The 25,114-nt window shown below is 48.2% G+C and overlaps 1 protein-coding gene across 1 annotated transcript in view; it reads right to left on the bottom strand.

Annotated features, from left to right (window-relative positions):
- RELL1 (RELT like 1) overlaps positions 1-25,114 on the bottom strand; it is a 369,210-nt gene that overhangs the window by 250,028 nt on the left and 94,068 nt on the right. The window contains exon 3 of the mRNA XM_069631821.1: positions 5,720-5,797. Coding sequence (XP_069487922.1) covers positions 5,720-5,797 — 78 coding nt within the window. The remainder of the gene's footprint in view (positions 1-5,719; positions 5,798-25,114) is intronic.

Genomic DNA, 25,114 nt, shown 5'->3' with positions numbered 1-25,114 from the left:
ATGGCCAACTCGCCCGTATCTTCCTCAGTTTGGTCAATGATATGGTGTAGCCTCCTATGGTTATCGGTGATGTTCCTGCCTGGAACATATCCCGTCTGATCTGGGTGTATCAACTTCCCAATCACCTTCTTCAGTCTATTAGCCAGCACTGCTGCAAGTATTTTGCTGTCCTGGTTGAGCAAGACAACGGTCTGTAAGACCCACACTCCACGGCCGGCTTACCTGGTTTCAAGAGTGGGATGATCACAGCCTCGCGGAGGGACAATGGGAGTTCCCCCTGCTGAAAGTGGCAAGCAGTGGCTGGAGTAGCTCCTGCTTATATTTTTTATAAAACTCACTAAGCAATCCATCCGAACCAGGTACCTTGCAAGTGGGCAGATTCTGAATCACTGCCTCCAGCTCATCCAAGGTGACAGGTGCGTCTAACTCTGCGCGTTCTAGGTCGTCCAGGGTGGGCAATTCTATGTCCTCCAATGTGTCCAGTATGTCTTGACACATATCCTCCCCCGTGTCCTCGTACAAGTGTCTGTAAAACTTGAGGAACGCCTTGTTTACCCCCTCTTGGGTGTTGCAGATGCAACCTCCTTCATCTCTAATCTCACTGATCACCGAGCGGGGGGGTCTCACTCTTATATAGCCAGGCCAGCAATCTGCCCGGCTTGTCGCCCCCTGCGTGTATCCTCTCCGTGTATTTCCTATAATTGAGTCTGCACAGCCTATCCCAAAGTGCACTGCAGGACAACCGTAGCTTTTTTAACTTGGTTCTGTTATCATGGGCAGTGTTCTCGCAACGTGTGAGATCTTCCAGCTCCCTTTCTGCTTCTTGGGAGTTCCTTTTCTATACCCCCCTGGAGCCCTTTAGCTTTGGAAATGGCTACCCCACGCACCACCACCTTGAACGCTTCCCACAGTGTGCCCACAGAACGTACGCTTCCCGTATTTATATCAAAATATTCTTCGATGGCATCCCTCAGACCCTCCCGAAACCCCTCGTCCTGCAGAGCCTCAGTCCTGAGTCTCCATGTTGGGCTACGCGGTCTTGGGGGCTGGTGTCTCCACTCTACTACCAAGGGCGAGTGGTCAGATAATACTCGGGCCTTGTATTCCGCTCCCACTATGTCTCCCACTATCTCGGCCGTTACAAACATATAATCTAGCCTTGTGTGCAAATCATGTGGCGCTGCGTAGTGTGAATATTGCCTATCCATAGGATGCAACCTTCTCCACACATCCTCTAGGCCTAGGTCTTTCAGTAAGGTTCCCAGCGCTTTAGCCACCGGCGCCGTTTTCCCTGCCCTGTCTATTGACCTGTCCATCCTGTGATTCAGGGTACAATTAAAGTCCCCCCCCTACACCACCGTACCCCCTGCCTGGGGGCCAAGTTTACTGTACAGGGTCCTAAAATAAGCCGTTGTGTCGTTATTGGGAGCACACAAATTTATGATCTGCACTTCCCTCCTTTCCAGGAGACCCGTTACCACCACCATTCTACCCTCCGCGTCTACCGTAGAGCCAAGCACCCGAAACGGCACATGCGGCGCCACCCAAGTAATAATCCCTCTAGCGTACGCCGAGTACGCAGCACCCACAACATTGCCCTTCCATTTCCTCCTGACCACTTCCAGCTTCTCCCTAGTGAGGTGGGTCTCCTGCAGCAGGGCTATGTCTATATGCATCCTCTTTAAGTACAGCATCACTTTATTTCATTTCAGATAGCTGTTAAGGCCCCGTACATTCCAGGTCACAACTTTGAGATTACCCAATGCCATCTGTTCGGACTATCCCCATCCTAACCCTACCCTTAATGCTCCCCTTGCTAGTTCGTTTTCCGGCTCTCTCCCTACTATTTACAAACAAAACCCGCCCTTCCCCATCCCCCAAATCCACACCACAGCACAGCACACAACTCTTCCCCCTCCCCGCTCCCTACCAACCAACCCCCAACAGTTGCCCAGCTCCATCCCTGGATCTCAGGCCTACCCACATCTGGACCTGTCTCGTATCCGAGAACAAGGACCCCGCAGGGAGTCACCAATCTAACAGTGACCTAACTAAGTATACTACTATTGGGTTCAGAGGGTGCTTCTCGGGAGCTCCCGGTCATCTATTTAGGAGAAGTGCGTCCAACGGGACCCGCCGGCAGATACCGTGACTTCCTCCCCACAAGCGCAATACCATTCTATATTCCAGTCCCAGTGTCATGACTATGGCACCATAGGTGCCTCCACAACGTGCTACTTATCTCCAGCCGCTTCCATCTGGACATCCGGTTCCTGAGGTCGACCCTGCATGTCCAGCCAATCCATCGCTTCAGTCGGCGTCTCGAAAAAAAAGGGATCTGTTCTTGTAAAACACCTTTAACTTGACAGGGTAGAGCAACATGTAGCAATGGCCTGCTTCTCTAAGCCTCCTTTTCACCGATCCGAAGTTCATTCGACTACACTGTACAAGCAGCGTATAGTCTGGATACGTCGTTATTTTCGCTGACCCTCTTTCTATCGTTCCTCCTTTCCGGAAAAATTCGAGAATCTTCTCGCGGTCACGATAATTCAAGATCTTCGCGATCAGCGGCCGCGGGGGCGCTCCTGTGGCCGGTCTCCTGGTCAAGGCCCTATGCGCCCTTTCAACCACGAACCCCTGCGTCAACTCCCTGCCTGTAATCTCCTGCAAAAACATGGTTTCAACGTATTCAGTGGGGTTCGGTCCTTCCATCCCTTCCGGTACACCCCTATGCAAATGTTATTGCGTCTGGCGCGCCCCTCTGCTTGCTCTGCTCTGTCCTCCAGATTGCCTACTCGTTGCACGAGGCCATGGAGCTCCTTAGCATGTGCAGCGCACGCCTCCGTGTTCGGGGCCAACTCCTTCTCCAGTGCCCCAGTGCGCTCCGCTATCGTTCGCACGTCTTGCCTCAGCAGGTTCACCTCTTCCTGGACCGCTCCGATCTTGAGGTTCAGACCCTCTTGCAGCTCTTTCATGGCTAGGCCCAACTTCGTTTCCCAGGCTACCTTCAAGTCAGCAACTGCTGCCAGCACCTCCTGGATAGTACCCTAGTACCCGGTGGGTCCGCCACCGCTACAGGGGTCTCTTTACTTTTGCCCCCCTCCGCACCCGGGGGCGACTTGGCTTAGGCCTCCATCGTGGGCTGCTTGATCCGGGGTTGCACCACTTTGGAGGACATCCTGCTGCGTCAGTTGGGCAAGACCCTGCCGTGCTTTTCTTCACACCACTGTCCGCGTGGTCACAAACCACCCACTGCTGTCCAAACCTGCGCCTGTCCGCCGCACGTGCCCAGGGTGGGCTAGGCATCAAAGGATCAACAAAAAGTCTTAAATCAGCCAGTTCGGCTGATCCGCGCCGACGTTCCAAGGCGCAGGCCCGGCGTGATCAGGCCAATGCACACTCATATGGTGTGATGTGTCCGTGTTGGACCCTATGGTGTCACAGCATCCATTTCACTCCGTGTCTCCAAGGGGGGGGGCCCAGCGCACTCCACAGCGCCCACGCCTGCCCTCCTCTCAGGCAACCCAGCCCGAGGGTATCCAGAACGCACTGTAGATCAGCCTTAGTCTGTCGGCAGTCTCAATGGGGTTTTTTCCTTTCTCAGAGTAGGTTCGCAGTGCCAAGGGGCCTGCAGCAGCAGCCGCTCCCACAATTTCACCACTCACAGGGTCTGCGGCTACTTTGTTGCCGATGCAACAATCACGCGGCCTTTCCCCTCCGGCGCTGCCACAATGTGTCTTCCTGTTCGCCAGCGGCGTTCCAACGACTCCGCCGCGGGCCCAGTCACGGCTGGCAGTTCGCTCGGCAGGATCCTGTGCCCTTACAGCCCGTGGGTTAAATCCACTTCAGGTTTGTGCGTCCTCCGTCGTGCGCTCTCCCAGCGCTCTCTCTCCGCTTCCCAGTCCGCCCGCAGGCGATAATCGCGGAGTTCACCGCAGGGGCCTTGCCAGTCCTAGACGAACGATTGCAGCGGCACTCTTGCGATCTCTGCCATCTCCTTTGTTACAGCCGCCATTTTGTCCTTGTCCCCGATCCGGGACCCGCGGCAGACAAATAGGGATAGTTCGGGATCCGAGCCTTCTACACCCACCAGACTTTCAACGGGTGTCGCCTCCATGTTCACACGCATGGATGCACTTTTCCAGCGCCAGCTGGTCACCGCACGCGCACCGCTCCCACAGGATCATCTCAGGATCAACGGAGCACCACACGAACACGACCCTCTACATGGCTGTCCAAGCCACGCCCACCAAATCCTCCTAAAAACTTTATCACTTACATACAAATCGCTCAATAACGCGGCGCCCATTTACTTTATCAACAGATTCCATAGACATATCTCCTTCAGACCCTCCAGAACTGCTTATAAAGACTGCCTTTCCGTTCCTAATTTCAATCGCTCCACTATCGGCAGTAACAGCTGGCCAGTGAAAGCAGTTAAACTGTGGAACGCTCTACCACCCACACTGAGATCCGACCTCTCCTACCAAAACTTTAGGACCAACACTATCCTGTGGCAGAAAGCTAATGACCACTAACTGTAGTAAGTAATCAGGAATCTTTGTAAGGAGCTACCGCTACTCCGCCTTTCTGCCCTTTCCACCCTGACTCACATTCACCTTAACATTGCCTACACCTGTATATATTGCTGTTGTAAATATGTTGTACGTTTCATTTAGTTCTTTACTATTTGAGCATCTGCCTTGATGAATGCTCTATTCGTATATACCCATGTATATAATAATACCTGTATGTAATTAAGTAATTATTAACTCTATTGTAACTAAGCTCCGCATAATCATGTAACTGCTGCGCCCTGTTACCTTAGGGTATGCTGCGCATTATAAATAATAAAACAAACAAACATTTGTCATTGTGGGGGTGCAGCAAGTATTGCCTGCTACATAAGAAGCGGTGGACAGTAAATGAAGATGGACCAGTTAACCAAATGGCTGTTGTAATGCATTTGCATTTCATGCTTTTCTCTTGTGTCGCACATAGACCACACCAATGAAGAATATTTGATCACAAAATAAATTGCTAACATCTAAGATTAAGGATTGACCCATTTGTTTCCGACCCCAGCTTGTTTGAAAGAAATGCAATAATTGAAAACCAGTGGCATTGCTGTTATTGCCACCAGCTTTACAGAGAAACTGGCTTGTAGCTTTCCAACTGGATGAAGGTTATTACAACAAGAAAATGCGCTTAAGAAAATCTACTGCCCAGTGGGCAATTTGCTGTGTTCCCATTACCCCATATCAACTAAGTGACCCTTACTCTACCCAGTGTTGCTAGAAGAATCACAGATTCTACTTAGGCTACTATTATAGCTAGGTTAGGGTTGCCAGTAAAAAGAGGCAACACATCAAATGATTCTTCAAAGTTTGGCACCAGTCAGTGAACTTTCCCTTCCCAGCGCATTTTTCACTTGAGCTTCCAAAGGACACAATGCTCCGGCAACTGAGAGCAGAATTAACATGCTACGAAATGCAGGAGACTAACACTTGAAATGTAGGGGGGTTAGCAGAACAATAAATAGTACTGATGCTACCAGATGATTTTGAAATTAAAGTCATTTGCACTTAATGGTATCCCCATTCTGCTTGCCATGTTGAGAAAACCTCTGTGGGATACATACTTAATATGAACCAATATTGGTATGCGGTCCGAACCAATATTGGTATGCGGTCCAAAACATTCCTACGAATTAACTTACCTTCATTTTTCATAATGCAATTCACAATTTGCCCTACTGTGTCATTGTTGCTTTCAGCAAGATGATTTTCGTTCATTTCTGTAAAAAAAAAAAAAAGTAACTAAACAGTTCTCTTATACTATGTTCACATTATAAAAAGTACAAATCTAGAGTTCACGCTGACAATTATCATTGAAAATCAATGGCATTTCAGTAATGCAAAATATAAAGAATGGTTAATTTATAAGGTAGCATGATTAAGTGTCCTCAAAAGCGGCTCTATATTAAAAAAGGTAAATGTTTCATCTACTTAATTTGTATTAACCGGCCTGCTTAATATTTTACATGACTAGGTTAAAAGAGTTAAAGAGTTCAACATTACAGTCAATAGAAAAGAGATGGGTGTAAAAGATGTGCGAATTAATTTGGTGGCACTCAATATCCACAGTATGCACCTATAACAGCAACCACAGGCAGAAATCAAACATGACACAGGACTAAAAGGTATTGCACAGAAAATGACTTAACGGCTAAAAATTAAAGGGACCCCTAACCAACACACCGCCTATCTGGACTGAGGCCAGAAACAGGAGTGGAGCGTGACAATATGCTGGTTAATGGACAAAAGGAGTAATACCGCATTCAAGCAAGGAAACATGGCCATCAACCATACTCCTTAGAGCAATCACCAAGCCTGCCTGACCTTGCTTTCAAATTCAGAGGCGTTGCAAAACAAGCAAGTATATGGAAGGGAATCTTCGCAGTGGCACTATGAAAGTATCTTCACGTCCACCACAGATACAGTCAATGCCCGCGGATTGGAATTGAGGGGGGTAGAAAACAAAAACAATGTAGCCACAAAGGCAAATAGGCATAGAAGAAGAGTCACAGTGCGAAGGTAGCCAGTGTAGGAGACTCCCCAATAAATAATACCTTCACGTCGAAGGAGCACATGCTTAACAGTGATCAGAATGATTTTTGAGTAGCTGTTATGTGTGGGGAAAGAGGACATCCAGGAAGATAAGCAGAACAGAAATACAAAAGCATTCCCGGTGAAACAAGTGCAGGTCCTGTGCAATTATATGCAATTGTATGCTTTCTGCTCTGCCTCTAATGTGGCAGATAGGGGGTACATGAGGTACAGTAGGGGGCACATGGGGTACAGTAGGATGCACAGGTAACGTCTTTGGCCTGTTAAGTGATGTGAGTCAGGAACAAGACATGGACACAAAGAGTTCATGATTTTGATCAAAGAAGTTTATTAAAATAAAAGGGGGTTGGAAAATACTGCTCTATCCCGGCTCTAAACATTGTTTCCCTACCTACAAATAGAATGAAGGGTCTGTCAATGTCAGAATGTCCAAAGCAAAACCGTCCCGTGCCAAAAGTAATACTCTGGCCCTCTAACTCTTATGTGAAAAGGGAAAATGTCTTTGGCCTTTAGTAGTGTACAAATGTTCAAAAGGGAAATGTGTAACGCCAACACAAAAGTTCCAGAAGGATACAGTTACTTGTTCCAGAGGGTGATTCCCTTCCCCTGCAATTCCCTTCACTCCATTTTATATTCGAGAAGATCAGTTCCTTATGTTTTTCTTCATCAACAACACAACTGGACTGTTATTTATCTTGTTAGGATACCTGGTGTACTCTCTTGCCAGGTTCTCTCTCCTCTTTGTGTTCCCACAGCTTTTGGCTAGTCCGGATGTATCCTTAGCAGGATTTCCTTGGGTAATGTCATTTACACACTGTAACTTGATGATGCCTGGTATGCTTTCCTGCCAGGGCCTTCTTATCTTAACACACTTGCAACTGCCTGGTATACTTTCCTGCCAGGGCTTTTCTTCTATGCATATTCTCGTAACTTGCATTCGCAGGTCTACTCTCCTGACAGGGTTTTTCTCATGTGTGCTCTGTGCACACTCACAAGCTCGACAGTCTCTTAAACTTGTTTTGTCGTCCCTTGAATCCCCCCCGGTAAACTATCCTGCCAGGGCTTTTTTTTTTTTCTTAAATGTGTATTTGGTTGGAACATTTTTTTTTTTTTTTCAAAAAAGATCAGGCGAACATTAAAAAAATTCAAATTCACATAGCCTACAGACAGCACTAATATTATCACTACAGCAAGCTTAAAATCAAAAATAAAAACCCATCATCACTAAATCTTTTAAAACATTCAAGAATAGTCGTCTGGAGTATGATATTTCCTTAAAGCATTGTTCAAACTTTTACTGCAGCAAATTCATACATTTAATAAAGCCTGCCACTGCAAGACCTTCTGAAACATTATGGCTATTCAGACATCTATTCCATGGGGATTCATCTTCCACTAACATACGCTTCGATTGAAATGTGCCTAAAAACATCTTCCTACGGTCATTCAGCACATTGCAATACAACACTAAATGCTATATTGTTTCGGGAACGGGGTCTGTATTGCAAAATCTACAGCCACCATTTTCTTTAGTGATGACATTTCTCCTAAGTAGGATTTCCTTTGTCAATAGCAAGTTCCAACGTAGCTTTAATACAGTTGTTCTATAGTAACGATTGGGGAACTGTGTTAACAAAAAGGAAAGTGTCCCCATTCTTTTATATTCATGTGACAAATGATTAATAGAGGACTATGAGTGAAATAGTTCTGTCGTGTTAACTCAGTCTTGGTCCAACAGGGCCCTTTTAACTTTAGTCAGATTTTCCATTTATACATTTATACACTTTTATCCATTGAAATTTCGGATAGCAATGCTTCACATTTCAAACCAAACCGTAATAAAAATGGTGAATTCCGAGACCAGTCTTTCCACTCTTAAACATTGATCCCAAACCCTTATATAATGAATCAGTCAGAGGGGAGTGTGGCCAGCAGCCATGAAGTGAGGACGTGCCTTCCACGATTCCTGCATAATCCTACACAGATCCGTAAAGAAAGACAACTAAAACAGACTATCCAGTAACAATTTCATGTGTGGATATCGGAGGTCAGTTGGGGCACGGTGTCGCTGTCGAATCGCAGCTGTGTGGAGTGAGAAGGACACTTCCCCTGAGTCTCTGAAGTGGGAAAGGAGAGCAAGATGGCAGCTGATACAGCGGCGTAGTGAAGAAGAGGAGAAAGACGCCTGCTTTGATGGGCCAGTAGCCTCTGTGGGCCAGGAGCAGGACGGCATCAGCCCAGAACGAGGAGCGGGTCTCCCGCTGGGTGACAGCGAGGAGGGAATTGCAGCAGAGAGCGCGGCCGTGGGACGAGGCAGCGCTGTGTGTACTTCAGAGGTGTCAGGGCTGGCGGAAGGAGTGCGGTGCAATCAGAGGACCAGGCATTGCTGAATGGCATACCACTGAACCCCAGCAAACCAGCACTTGAACACGAGTAGCAAGGAGGGGCATCAATCGGGAGATTGCACATTGGCTGGCTATACAAGCACACAGCTGATAGTTCTGGCGAGTGGGTCTGCTGAAGGAGGGGACCTTGGGGGTGAGCACGCAGTGTAAGCAGCACAGTTACAGCATTGGGAGAGACTGACACCAGATTATGGGCACCCATTGATTTACTGCAGCCAGTGTAGCCTGCGAGTACAGGAACTCTACGAGCTATAAAGTACCAAATGCCCTGGTAGTGAGAGCCATAGACTTGAGGGGCGCACAGATAAAAGACAAGTCTTGGAGAAGGGCTAGCTGGCTGGGGACCAGACACTGGGCTCTTCCTTTTGGGTGTCTGAGGCAAGCGGGGTGTGCATATGAACGCATAAGATTGGCAGCGGACTGGCGGATTTGGGTCCTCATTGCATGGTACGTGAGCCCCACCTGCCATTGTACTAAATTAGACAGTGGGAGCGAGAGTTGACTCCCTCCCCTCTTCTGGATGACGTCCAAAGGCAATAAAGGGAAGGGAAGGGAAAGCAGAACACCATGGAAACGTATGCTAGAAGTTAAGAGAACCCAAAAGGGGAGCCCTCGGGGGAAGCCGCAGAAGCCACGGTAGGCCCGCAAGACAAAGATGATCAACGGATACTGGCGGCCATCGCAGCGCTGAAGACAGTGTTAGAGGCTAAGAAAGAGGCGGTAATGATGGATGTGTGGCTGCTGAGGTAGGATGTGCGCTCGTTAGCAGAAAGAACAGGACAAATTGAGGAACAAGTAAAAGATAATAAAGCAGTGAAACATTAGGATCCTGGGGCTGCCAGAGGGTATGGAGAGTAAGGACACTACAAACTACATCGAAAACTTGCTCTTGCAGGATATTGGAACCGGCTACCTCACACAAGGCTTTACGATTGAAAGAGCACACAGATCCTTGACCAAGAGGCCGCCGCCAGGGGCTCCTCCGAGACCGATCATTGCCAAAATACTGAACTACAAAGATGGGGAAAAGATACTGGCATTCTCAAGGAACGCAGGAACTATACAAAAGGTGTCGGCTGAGGTGGCAATCTTTCCAGACTACACCTTCCAAGTGCAGAAATGAGGAGCCCAATTTGTCCCCACGAAGGAGAGGTTGCTAAGGCGGGACTGAAATACATGTTGATTTATCCAGCAAGGCTGAAAGTCCTACATAACGGACAGGCGCTCTTCTTTGAGGGCCCTGAGGAGGCGCAAGATTGGATGGACAGCATGCGCTGTCAGCACCGGAAAAAGACGCAACAACTGGAAGTAGAAGTGGCTAAGGTCTGCTGGCGGACGTAGAATGGATTGGGAGAGCTGAAAGCTGTGATGGTCACTCCCATGTCACTGGCAAAAGCCCAGAGTGAGGCCGATTCGCTGAGGGCTGGCTGCCCCGATCAGATGAGCTGACCTTTCTGGTATCCAGAACTATAGGTGCTTTCCAAGAACAGTGGTCTATTGAATGGAGGGAGGTTGTAAGGACGGTCTTCAGAGGAAAGGGGTGCTGGTCCTTGTGGCACCCTACCTCCCTCAACTTTTGTTCAGGTTACCAATTACTAGATGCCCATCTGTTGTGCACCAAACGCCTGGCCGGGAGTAGAGTGAGCCTGAAACGGGCATGTCTGAGCATGCGCTGCATAGCTAGGCGGTTCTTGTTGGGGAAGGTACTGGGGGGGGAGTGGGGAGGGAAGGGAAAGTTAACTTGTTTTGGGGGTTGGCCTGTTGTATTTAGAATGTGTGCAGAGGGATGTGGTACAGCCCTAGAGGGGGATAGGCGAGCATTGGTAGCAAAACCTCCTGCAGGAACTCGTATGTATTGTGGCTGACACTATTGGTATAACGGCCTAGAATGTCCGGGGTCTTAATAACTATATAAAAAGGAATAGGGCTTTGTCTTACCTGCAGAGGAACAAGATGGATATAGCACTGCTGCAGGAGACACAGCTCACCAGGACAAAGCAGGACGGTTGGTGCAGAAATGGGGCAGACAGGTCGTGGGGTCAGAATACTCAGCATACACTAGAGGGGTTCTAATATGGGTGGCCTCTTCTGTGCCCCTGAACATTCTAAACACTTAAACGGATGATGAAGGCAGAATGGCACTAATCCACAGGGTCTTAGAGAATAGGGAAATATGTATTATTAACACCTGTGCCCCCAACCATGACCCCATATCATTTTTTAAGTCAATATACTCTAGAATAGGTCCTTACAGAAGTGACACTCTGCTCTGGGGAGGGAACTTCAGTTGTACATTGAATCCTCTCACAGACAGATCTGATGATAAATTTAGGAAACCAGCCCCACCGGCTAAAATCCTGAAGACCCTACTCCAATCCTTTGAGATAATAGATGTCTGGAGGACGCTGCACCCAGACAAGCGTGATTATTCCCATTATTCTGCCCTGCATAAAGTTCACACAAGACTAGATTACTTCTTCACAGTGGTGGAACACAGGGGAGAATTCAGAGACGCAAATTACAAGGCACGGGTTTCGTCAGATCACGCCCCACTTGTAGTGACGTGGCGGGAAGTTCCCCCTAGACCGGCGAAACCTACGTGTAGATTACGAAGTGAGACCCTACAAGACACAATGTTCAGGGAACACGAACCCACATAATAATTCTTCACACTTAATAGGGGTAGGGTAAAATCTGCTGGCACTGTGTGTAGCCAAATCAGGAGGCATACGGAAGATAATCACTTCAGAGCTAAACAAAATGAAAGGGGAGCTAGCAGAAGTGGAAAAAAGTAATAGTGCGGGAGCGGGGACCAGCAGAAGGAAGTAGTGCTGAGGCATAACTGCTTATCACAAATGGCTAGGTAGGGCAAATTTAACTATGCGAAGTATTCAGAGAAACTACATGCTAACCGAGACACGAGTAGATTGCTAGCCTGGCTATACAAGAAAGACAGTAGGGAAACAGTAATTCACTTGGTGCAGGGTAGGGATGGCCTTCCTTGCAGTACGCAAGCAGAAGTGAACGAAGCATTTCATGAATACTATAAAACACTGTATGAGGACGCTAGAGCTGTGCGGCCTACAGAGCTGCAAGAGGCATCGGACCTTATACAACTGCCTCATCTTGGTGCAGAGGCGGCAGAGTTACTGAAGAGCCTATAACGGCAGAAGAGATCCTAGCTACAATTAAAACACTGTCCTCGGGTAAAACACTGGGTATTGATGGACTACTGGGTGAATTCTATAAGGAATTTGCTGATATCCTTGCGCCTGCCATGCTCGAGGTGCATAAAGAAGCGTATGATATTGAATTGCTCCCAGGCAGCCTGAGAGAAGCAGTAATTATACCCCTGCACAAGTCTAACAAACCAAGGATAAGCTGTGGCTTCTATAGGCCCTTGTATTTACTGAACCAGGATGGGAAAATACTTCCAGCCCTATTAGTGAACAGGCTAAGGAGAGCGATAGGTGAATTTATACACCCAGACCAGACGAGCTATGTGCCCGGCAGGAATATCACGTGGAATTTAAGATGGTTACACCATGTAATTGACAGCACTATGACTTGGGATCAACACTGTGTGGTGACTCATTAGATGCGGTAAAGGCATTTGATTCTATTCACTGGGATTTGCTTTACGCGACTTGGAGAAGTTTGGCTTTGGCCCAAAGTACATCAAATGGGTGAAACTAATATATGCTAACCCAATGGCTAGGGTGAGAACGGGAAAGATCTTTTCTGACAAATGGGAATTGCAAAAAGGGCACTAGAAAAGCCTGCCCTCTATCCCCCATGTTGTTTATACTGGCTATGGAACCCATCTGGGCATTCTTAAGAAGCGAATATCAGGAAACGGGTATCAGAATAGGTGGCACGAGTCATGTGGTGTTCATGTAGGCCCATGACATGCTGATGTACATACACCGTCCGGAAGAGAACCTGCCTCACATTCTTGAGGTGCAAGATAACTTTAGCGCCTTGTCTGGGATCACGATTAGCAAAGAAAAATACTGTCTATTCCCGCTGGCTACGCTCGCCAGGAGTGTAGACGAGGCTCTGCCTACTCCGGCGCTCACATGGAACAGAGATACATTCCGATATCAGGGTTTAGATATTTACCACAAACCATTGCAGTACACATACATAAAGCACAAAGAGCATGGGAAGGCATGGTAAACTCCATGAAATTCTGGAGCAAGCTTCCGCTTTCTATTATAGGAGAGCTGCACTCTTGAAAATGGTGGCGCTGCCTAGATTACTGCACTGCTTTGGTAATGTCCCCTATAATATCCCCAAACTGTTTTTAGATGGACTGGACAGGGAGTGCAGAAGATTTTTGTAGCACAACGGAGGGCATAGAGTAGTGCTAAGTCTCACTCCAAAGGACATATGAGGGAGGGGGGCTAAGAAAACCGAATTTTGAGCTGTATTTTCTGGCATGTCAGCTCCAGTATGTAGTGGGATGGCTCACAGACAAACCAACTATAGATACATCTTTGCTACAGCCAATTATTAGGCACTTAGCTAAGAGACCTATTATGGATGCACCACCCTCCAATCCCGTGCCGAAGGAATACCCAGTTAGTGAAATTGGGTGTACAAATGTGGCAGAGGGCCTGTAAGAAATTAAAGATAAGGGACCCACTATCACCACACATCCCCCCCCCCCCCTAGCTGCGGTACATCCAGATGGTAGGGGCCTGAGAGCCAGTGTCTGTCTGCACTGGGAATTGTGTGGGGTTGCCACGATTGGGGACCTAATGACAAATGACACCTTCATCAAGAATTACAGGAGACCTCTGGCATACACACAAGTCAATACCTCCTGCATCGCTCCATCATGAATACAATACAGAGCAGATGGCCAGCAGTAAGTGGTGGCACGATCAGGCAGGAGGCTGTTGAAACCATAATAAACAGAACGGTGGGAGGGCATATTTTTTTGAGACTGTATGAAGTGCTCCTAGACAGCAACTCAGGGGCAGGACTAGATGGGAGGCAGACTTGGGGGGAAGCATTTACAGATGCTGAATAGGTAAACTTTGTCACAAGAGAGTGCCCAGGAATAGAAGACTACAATTGTTACAACTGTACATAATGCACAGGGCCTATTAAATGCTGCAAGCAATAGCGGAATTTAAAGGTGCAGGGAGACGGCTTTGGCCCATATTTAACACTGTGATCGCTGGTATGCTTCTTATTTTTGTATTTGTTTTTACTGAATTTCATATATCGCTTTTAGGAAAAGCACTTTACATGGAACAACAAGCATTACATAAAGCAACATGAGAACAATTCATGAATCATGTAGCATAGAACAATACAAGGAACAATTTACCAGAATCAGACAGTAATGTGAACTTGCATAGGGTAGGACAGTGGTTAGGATCGGCTGGTAGCTGTCAAGCAGGGGACTGAAGGAGGTGGGATCTTAAAGAAGTGTGTAAGGAGGAGTAAGAGGTGATGGAGCGGAGAGGGAGAAGGTTCCAGTGGCTTGGAGCAAGAAGTTGAAAGGAGCGGAAACAGGATTGTGCACAGGGAGCGGGAGGAATAGTGAGTAGAAAGTTATCAGCAGAGTGGAGAGGACGAGAAGGAGAATAGAAGGAGAGAAGGGAAGCGAGTTGGGGGGGGGGGGGGTTTGGTGTCAAGTCCATAGAGAGATTTGAAAACAAGACAGAGGAAGTTATACTTGAGTTGAGAATGGAAGGAGAGCCAGCACAGTGAGGTGAGGGATGAGGAGATAGCGTTCTGATAGGAGAGAAGACAGAGAGAACGGATTGCAGAACGATAAATCGATTTAAGAGGGGCTAGATGAGAGGAAGGGAGGCTGAAGTATGTATTGGGAATGTCCTACTGTTGAGAGGTTCTGGGAGATGGTGGCCCAGAAGATGGCAGGGGTGGAGGGGTTCATCTGAATGTTCAATCCCTGGCTGCCCATCTGCTTGGACTGTACCAGAGGGGAAAGACTGGGAAGATGGTAGGTACATTGAAATACCTGGCCTATGTGTTTGCCAAACACCGTATTAATATGGCTTGGAATTCAGCAAATAGCCTACTGGTTGATTTGTGGTGGAAAGATTTGCAAAAATGGACATTCAAATGAGACAGGTGTGGCAGCGAGTAGCTAATATGCACCAACAGGACCTGGTAGGCGATGTTTTGCAGTGGCATGTACTCCTACAAACGTTGGTCAAACCCCGAGAAGTGGGTGGTAGGAGTGAAGAATGTATGGGTGTGACACAGTAGACATAAAAGGGCAGGGTTGTTAGGTAAGAATTGATTCAGTCACACAGACTACACAACCCTTATCTGCTTGGTATTAGATAACCCCCCTTTTGGTATAGGTATTTACTACACAAGTTGGTAGTGCGAGTAACACTTACACTCAAGGTTTCAGTTATAGTTATTTATTACTTTTCAGAATCAAAACAAGTTAGTGGATAATCTTTGGATATTTTTCATACGCAATTCCTGCACCCTGAGGTGACTTCATTCACAAGGACAGTAATGGCATTTATATATCCCACTAGTTATACTTTGCATATTCTGAGGTTACAGAAAGGAAAGGTTTAAGGAAGGAAAAGGTTAAACAGGTTCTCAGTAAATATGAGGACACTTAAATCTTCCAATTAAATCTAGACAAGCCTTTCCCAGCAGTAACAGTCTAAAACAATTTACCACATATGAGGGACAAAGAATATCAAAGTCAATGGAGTAGAAGAGTCTTCAGGGAGCCAGGACAGCCAAAGTTAATTGGAACATAGCCTATGGAGCTGAGGCACTTCTTAGATCAGAAACAGTCTTGCACAAAGTTAGAGAGTTTGGAGAAAACCACTTGTAGAGTCACAAGCTGTTAAGTCTGAAAGGAGAGTGGGAATCAACTCTAAAAAAGGTAAGCCACTGCAATTCCCAACTGGGAAAAGCACAGCTAAAAGACAATGAGGTAAGTATCCCAAGTCTAAACAGTACCTCTGGTTTGAAGAAGAGTGGTCCATCTGGATTGTGTCTTGCTACAATGGTGCAAACCCTGTGTTCCTGAGCCTCAGTCGTGGGGACCAAGAGGGTACTGTCGCGGATTCACGGATACCGGTTGGGCTTCCTTCACTCTTTGGGTCCTGCACTCTGGTGAGGGGACTCAAGCGCCAATTGTCCTGCTTCTGGAGGGTCCTTAGGAGACTCCTGGAGCTTCTAGCCGGGTTTCAGATGTTTCACTCGACTACGGATTACTGGACCCCTGGCCTTCGGTTCTTACAGCAATGAAGAAGTACAGCCAGTTAGGGAAGATGGTCCAGTGGAGTTTTCTCAGGGTTAGTTGGTCTCACTAACCTAAGGGGAGAAGTTGTTCTGTCTGCAGCTTTTCTGTCAAAATGAAAAAGGAGTTTCAGCACAGCAGCAGGGCTTCACCGGGCAATTCAAGGGTCCAAGAGGGACTTCAAGATGGCCGCCGTGGAGGCAGGACGTGCGTGAGCTGAGCTCCGTCTCCCCTCCCGCGCCACAGTAGCAGCAGGAAGCATCCGACTCACATGAGGGTTGAATTTGGCCCCCCCTACTAAACTCGCAGCCCCTCATCGATGCAGGAGCTGAGCGGCCCCCCCCACCCCGGGCGCATCACACCGAGGGCGAACACAACAAGACGCGGGAGGCCTACCGCTGAGAACTCCACCGGCACATCCTCGGAAGGCGCCGCCCGAACCACCCCCACCGACACATTTGCCGTCGGCGACGGCTTACGGACCCGGGGCGCCGGCGGAACCAGCGACGCACCCCGCAAGCAAGACCCGGGGGAGGATCTACCCGCCCGGGTGAAGGAACTGTGGCTCGGGGAGCATCGTAAGCTCGAGCCGGGGGGAGGCAGAGACGTGGCGGCCCCCCCCTCCGCCACGGAAGAGCGGACCTGGGACGTGGGGGGCGCGATCTGCTCGAGCCGACCGGGAAAACATAGCAGCAACGCCCTCCTCGGGGCGGAGACGCAGTCAAGGGCTCAGGCCGGGTTGCGTGCCCGCGCGGCCTTTACACCGCGATTGGAGTAGAGGTGGGGGATCGGGACAGAGGGTACCTCTCGCCGCTAGAAACAGCCGGTCACGGGCGAGGACCAGCCAACAGTGTGAAGGATCGCCGACCCCAGCGGGTGAGTCACAAACTTTCGAGAAGCTCCCATAATGCTCTTGGGCCTGCGGTCGGGCCTACACCGCTCCCCTCCACCCCCGAACTACAGGGGTCGGCCGACTCAACAGTCTAGGATACTACCGAAAGGAAGCGGGGAGAGAGCCTTCCCCACATAACCTAAGCCACCACGGCAAGCGACTTAATCTAACTCGAGGCAACCCGACAGCGTAAAATCACAATGACCCAGATGTCACAGACAAGAGGGAAGCTCAAACAGACGGCCCCCTCGTCCCATACGCAGAAGCAGGACCAGAATCTGGTCCACCTTTGGGGGGGGGGGGACAAGGCGAACCCGGACAAGGCCGCACTGCACAAGACATCGAGGGGCGCTCAGGAAACAGACGTACCCCACGGCGAGATGGCCACGAAGGAGGACCTGAAAGCGTGGTTTGGGGAATTTCAGCTGCAATTTATGGATTCCATGAACGCGCATCTGGATACCATGAAGAACGAATTCAAATCAGCCCTCCAGGAATTAAGAACAGAGGTTGATGGACTGGGTGAGAGGACGGATACCCTGGAGAGGGTGGTGCAGAACATGGAGGAAGAATCCCAACAAGTGGCAGAATTGCAGGAACAACTGACTTGTCTGACGCATAATCTTGAGAATCAATGCGAAGATTTAGAAAATAGATCGCGCAGGCCCAACATCAGGATCAAAAACATGCCAGAGTCGGTCGAGGACAAAGATCTCAAATCGGCAGTGCAACAAGTCTTCCTTGACATCCTCGACCTGCAGGGGGAAGAAGAAATACCGATCGATCGAATTCATAGAGTGGGCCCAAGGAGAACGAAAACTCAAGGCAACCGACCCCGGGACGTACTGGTGGCTCTCACTTGGTACGCACAGAAGTAGCAGATACTACAAAAGACCAGGGCAATGGACCATATCCGGATGAATGGAGAGGAGGTACAATTTTATCAGGATATCGCATTATCAACGCTCCAGAAAAGAAGGGACATGGCCCAAATCACAAAAGAACTCACCACGCGTCAAATAAGGTACAAGTGGACGTTTCCATTTGGTCTACTATTCTCCTGGGATGGTGTGCAAAAGAGGATAACAACGAAAGAAGAAGGTCTGACTATCCTAAATTTACAGGAGCAGGATGACGACTCCCCACAGGCAAACGGATCGTCCCCACTCCCGAGGAAGATCAGGGGGGAGTGGAAGACGATGAACAAAAGGGTGCGGCACCCTAGTAAAAGGAAATAAAGCCGACGAAGGGCAGAATTGGTTGAGCAGGAAGCTTGAGTAGGAGGTACGCAAGAAGTCCAGAATATAGAGGCAAGAAATGTGAGTCAGATACAAAAGGTGTCGGGAGGGGAGGGCAGTGAAGACCCGGAGTCACTGAAGTCACGTGGAAGGGTTTAGGATTCCCTTCAAAGTTTTCCCTGAGAATGTTAGAGGGTATGAGGCACAAGGCGACACGCCTGAGCACCAATAGGAAATCATGCCATCCTCAGGGCTGTAGGGGGAGGGAGGAGGGAAACGCGCCAGTTGGGGTTTGCGCAAGTTTTGGGGAAAGGAGGGGCATTGGGAACTGGGGGAAAACCAAGCATAACTCAAATATGATGAGCGGGAGAAGGGAGCATAGGATAAGCCTGATATCACGCACACATCAATGGGGATAAAGATCTTGACACACAACGTCAGAGGCCTCAACTACCCAGTTAAGCAAAAAAAAGTGGAACACTCCATTAGGCAAGGCGCATATGATGTAGTAATGCTCCAGGAAATACATATTAGAGATCGGGACAAGCAGAAGGTGCGTCTCAGGGGCTTCAATCAAATATTTCAGGCGAACGCACAGGATAAGAAAGCAGGAGTCCTTATAGCGATCAAAAACTCCCTACATGCACAGGTTAAGTCTTCATGGAGAGACAAACTGGGAAGATGCCTAATATTAACCCGAACGATCGAAGGCAGACCCCTCACTTTGGCCACAGTATACGTACCAAACACAGGGCAGGAGGGTTACCTGAGGGACATCTTGAATAGAATAGAACAGCTAGCGGAAGGGGACATCATTGTGGGCGGGGATTTCAACATGGCGTGGGACCCATCCTTAGATAGATCGGGACCCAGACAGCGAGATCAAGGCACCCCATCCAAAAATTTGAAGCAGAAATGTACATGCATAGGGCTGACAGACGCATGGAGGAACGGCAACCCCACACAGAAAACCTTCTCTTATTTCTCACATGTACACGGCACCGCTTCTAGAATAGATTACCTATGGGTCTCGGCCGGGCTTTTGGGTAGGATAAAACAAATCGAGATGGAACCCATCACACTCTCGGACCACGGTCCGCTGTGGGCAGACATTGACTGGTCAAGACATGGCCACCGGTTATGGAACTGGCGCCTCCCAGAGGACATCATTAGAGATCCGGTGATGAGCCAGGCGTTAAGAGAACACATACTAGAATACATGGCCACTAATAATCTCCCCGGAACGAATATGAACACATTGTGGGACGCCCATAAAGCGGTCATTAGGGGACACCTCATTGCGCTTAAATCTCAGAAAGAGAAGGCGCACCGCCAGTGGGAAAAAGAACTAGAAAGGCAAATCGGGGCGATTCAGACTGAGCTGATACAGACGCCCACCAGGAAACTCATGCGAACGATGAGACATGTCCAGGGGCAACTGGAAACACTCAGAACGAAAAGAGCAGAAAGGGCATTACTCTACACAAAACATTGGTACTATGTTAAGGCCAACAAAGCAGATAGACTCCTGGCAAGACAACTGAGAGGGAAACAGCAGGCCCACACAATACGAGCCCTAAAAGAGGAATCAGGCCAACTTAGAACACAAACGGCAGAGATAGGAAGAATTCTGGGTAGATCCTTCCAGAAGCTATACTCCTCCGACTCTCCGAGGGAGGACCATCAAGATGCCTTCTTGGCTGGGACTCACCTACCCGGATTGACGTAAGTAGATAGACAGGCCCTAGATAGGGACATCACCATAGAAGAGGTCTATGCAGCAATACAATCCCTCCCGAACAATAAAGCCCCGGGCCCGGACGGATACACCGCCATTTATTATAAGACATATAAGGATATACTAGCCCCTATACTCACATCTCTGTTTAATACATTTGGGGAGAAGGGGGATTTGACACGGTCTATGAACGAGGCCAAACTCCTGGTCTTCCATAAAAAGGGAAAGGATGAGCAACTCCCCGCCTCATATCGCCCAATAGCCTTAATCAATCTGGACGCTAAATTGTACACGAAGATCTTGGCGACTAGATTGGGCCCAGTACTTCCCAGGATAATCCACCAAGACCAGTCAGGATTCGTACCAAACCGCCAGACTCACGATAATATTAGAAGAGTCCTACATCTCGTTGAAAAGATAGGCATCAAACAAACCCCTGCTGCATTGGTAGCTCTAGACGCCGAAAAGGCATTTGACCGAGTTGAGTGGTCTTTTCTATTCCGGGTTCTCCAGAAGATGGGGATGGGCAAAAGTTTTATAGATAAGGTTAGAGCCAATTACAACTCCCCGTCTATGAGAATAGCGGTGAACGGTGGGATATCGGAGGTAGTGCACCTACGGAGAGGGATGAAGCAAGGGTGCCCGCTTTCCCCCCTTCTATACGCCATATACCTGGAACCTCTTTTAGCAAGAATAAGGGACTCGTCAGCGGTGCAGGGAATAGAGATGGCGGGGCAGGCCCATAAGGCGATGGCCTATGCTGACTACAAGTTAGTAGCCTTAGGAGACCCAGAGAAGTCCCTCCCACATCTAATGGGAATAACTGAACGATTTGGAGAGATTTCAGGATTAAAAATAAATAGGCAAAAATAGGAGGTGCTGATACTGGCCGGAAATGGAGAAAGAATCGGCTCAGTGGCTACAGACTGTCAATTGAAAATTGCCTCCGCGGGCGTCAGTTATTTAGGAATTACCCTCACAGACCATGTAAATAAATTATACTCCCACAATTATCCGCAAACTCTAGAAAGGGTCAGGAAGGACCTGTTAAAATGGAACCCTCTGACGATCTCCTGGTGGGGCAGAATCACGGCAGTGAAAATGACAATTCTCCCCAAGTTAATGTACCTATTCCAGGTGCTCCCGATAAGACCCCCCCCAGGCCTTCTTCAAAGCACTAAGGAAGGCGGTCTTCAAGTACGTCTGGCAAAACAAGGCTCCAAGAATTTCAAATGTGGTATTAACAGCTCAGAGAACGGCGGGTGGATGCGCCATGCCACATTTCAAAAAATACTACGAAGCGGCTCAACTCTGGGTCATGAGGGATTGGATATCGGAACAGGGGGAGAAAATTTGGGAAAAACAGGACAGGGCGGTGGCGACTACATCTACCAGGCACATGTTAGGGCTCAACAAACGATTCCGACATGCAAACACCAAGATTAGCGCAATAATGAAGTCGGCATTGGAGATATGGGACGCAGCCACGACAAACGAAACATTAACCAAGGACCTCGCCCCGTTCATGCCAATGTTTGGAAATCCCAAATTCCCCCCAGGATTGGGCAAGGGTGCGTTCAGCAAATGGGAGGAAGGGGGGTGCAAGATGGTGGGGGATATGCAACAGAACAAAAAATAGATCATTTGAAGACTGCAAAACACTTCTGAACTTAACACCGAAAGATAGATACAAGTACGAACAGATACATCACTGGCTCAGCACTCCACGCATGAAAGAAGCGATGACCAGGGACTTAACCCCCTTTGAGAAATACATCATGACGCATTCTGGATCTAAAAAATGTGTTTCCACCACGTACAAATTTATTAATACCCTAAAGGAACCTACCACTTGGCAATACATGAAAAAATGGGAGAAAACTCTAGGCTACGCACTCTCCAAAGAGAGGTGGGAACACCTATGGGGCATGATACCAAAACTGACAAGAGCCATCCAAATGAGAGAAATGTGGGTGAAGATGATGGTGCAATGGCACTACACACCGGAGAGACTGAACACAATGTTTGCGGCCTCCCCGAACATCTGTTGGAGGAAATGTGGTGGGCGGGGAGATTGGAAACATATCTGGTGGGATTGCCCTAAGATACGCCCATAATGGGGGGAGATTAAAACTCAAATGATTGGAATGTTCCCGGGAACAGAGCATCTGGGAGAGGAAATATGGCTAGGGGGCTTCTGGGATCCGCAAGACAAAACTTTAAACACCCCCCAAAAAAGAAATTTTATGGGCCTCCTAATAGGAGCATGGCTGGAAATCGCAAAAAACTGGAAGCATGATTCCCCACCATTGGCGATAGATTGGTCACGAAGGGTGTGGTCACATCTGGCTCTTGAGCTAATAACTTATAACATCCAAGGGGATCATGGGAAATTCAGAGAAGACTGGGGAAAAGTACTGGAATTTCTTCAAAGGGAATATAAAGAACAATGGTGCCCTCACAATATAAGGATATTGGACTTATTTACGTGAATGAGAAATGATCTTCCGCTGAACAATGAATACAGACTGAGATATGAAGCTTGGGGGATGGGGGGGAGGTTTCGTTGCTTGCTATTTGTTTTTTCGATATGTTGTTATGTTAACAGAAACTAAATAAAAACATGTTTAAAAAAAAAAAAAAAAAAAAAGTCCAGGAGGAAGCAGCAAGCTTCGTTCATGGTTTCTTCATCAAGTGTTTCTCCCAGTGGTCGACTCTGCCTCTAGTCCCACAACCCTCGCCTTTTAAGCAGGTTTCTCCCATTCATGCACAGTCTAGGCCGTCAATCACACAGCAGGGTAGCGGTCCTGAAATGAAAGGTAGCCAGGCAATCAGGACTGGTTGCATTCAGGCATTCCTAGAGACAAAGGACAAGGGAGTTTAGTTTCGGGAACCTCCCTCACATCCTGCCCTTCCAGACACACTGGAGCCAGAAGTTGTATTCAGGGCTGAAGCCCACCAAAGGCAAGACAAACAAAGGGCTCAAATCTGTCTCACCGGGCAGAGTGAAACGAAAGAAAGATTTCACAAAGAAAAAATGTCAAAAAAAGAAGACGGGGGCCATTTTGACTAAATGGTCACCCAGGGGTGCTGTACCAACCACTCTCCACTCACCTTGCTTAGTGTAATTAATGACACAAACCCACAAATAATGCGCTGGTACCTTGATTTCCAGCCTTTGTTTTAATGTAGAACACAGGAAAGACAGACGAGGGAAATGTCGATTTCCTTTCCTGTTTTCCTTTAAAAGGAGACAGGGAAGCCAGCAGCATTAGGGTAAGGGTATGTGATGATTCGCCAGGTATAGTCACTTCTCTCCAAGGAGGTGCCCTTTCTCATGAGTCTAGGGAGGAACAGCCGCTACCAAATAGTCCTGCTAGGGGTGGTTTAATGTGGGAGGACCTCATGGGGAGGAACTAACCAACTCGGGATAAGGATGATCACCTTGGGTACAACCCATTGTATATCATCACATCCCCACATGCTTTAGCCCCACCCCATTCAATTTAAACCAATATACTGAAAGTAAACCAATGTATTTCTCTATTGCCAGGGGTACAACAGAGATAGAAAATATTAGGACGAAGAAGAACACAGAAAACATGAGGATTACGAACTGTACTAATACTGAGATGAGGCGGCTCACAGGAGGCATGAGGAATGCCAAGAAGCGATTGACAACAGGTCCTAATGTTATGCTGGGGTGGAGAAAGCACTATGAAGAGTAAAGAAAAGAAGGCCTCAAGGTCTTCTCCCTCCCTTGTTGGAGAACCTGAATTCCGCACTCGACCCGAAGCAAGCACTCTGCAGAGGACGCCGACATGTGGCAGTGGGAGTCCGTGATGGGTCCTTTGTCGACAAAACCAAGCCCAGCAGGAAGCAAGCGAGGCAGTGGCACGACTCCAAGAGGCGGTGGACCGTGCAGTCCACAAACGGTGCAGAGACTGCAAGAAGCCACAACACGCAGAGCCATTGGAGAAGCAGCAATGAAGCAGCCGGCTGCAGAAAGCGGTACGGAGACTGACCCCAGTCCCTGGAGAAACTAGCGCTGTGCAAGCAAGTCCCAGAAAGTAACAGGAAGAACGGGCAGACTGGTAGGGACGTGGCGAGAGTAAGAAGGTCTCTGCTTTATGCCGGGACAACAGGAGTCCTGTCAGATGTCTGTCATGGGTCAGGGATCCAAAACAAGAAGAAGAGTGCATCCATGCAAATCTTTCTCGTCCCAGTGGCGGAGATAACTCCGCTGACCACCAGAGAAGAGTCTGAGACCCTAAAAGAGGAGAATCAAGCATCTGAGGAAATCCTCCTTCTACCAGTGGCGGAGATAAGCCCACTGGCCACCAGAGAACGGTCTGGGGCCCCAACAGAAGAGAGCCAAGTATCCGAGGAAATCCTCTGCAAATCTCTGTTGTAGAGATAACTGGCCACCGGAGAAGGGTCTGAGACACTGATGTAAGTTTTGAAATAGTGATTGAGTCTAAAGATAAAACCAAAGTTTAAAAAAGAATTATCAAACACCAGGACCAGGAGAAATGAGTCATTCTCCTAGTGAGAAAACAGAATCCGTTCAAGTACACTGAAGAGGCGCTAGGACAAGGGAGTCATTCCCCCCTGGCCTTGTTCTGAACTGTATTGAAATTGAAGACCAGTACCAGGAGAAGGGAGCCAATTTCCTGGTCCAGAATGTTGACTGTAGAAAGTGCTCGAACTACCAGCCAGAGGAAAGGAGTCATTCCTCTTTTTTTTTTTTTTACAAGAGGACATTTTGGAAACACCACTCGTGTACCAGAAGAAGGGAGTCATCCTCCTGGTGAAGAACTTTCTGTTGGAATATATTAGTCTTCAGTAGTCGTATAAGGGATAGAAGTGGGTTGTGAAACAGGACGGTGAACTTTCATTTGGCCAACATTCTGAGAGATATTTTAGTAATAGTTTGAGGCAGGGAACCCCTTCTTAG

This window comes from Ambystoma mexicanum, chromosome 6q, assembly GCF_040938575.1.
Source record: "Ambystoma mexicanum isolate Mex_15411 chromosome 6q, UKY_AmexF1_1, whole genome shotgun sequence".
NCBI classification, from domain to species: Eukaryota; Metazoa; Chordata; class Amphibia; order Caudata; family Ambystomatidae; genus Ambystoma; species Ambystoma mexicanum.
This window is presented reverse-complemented; position numbering and strand designations above follow the sequence as displayed.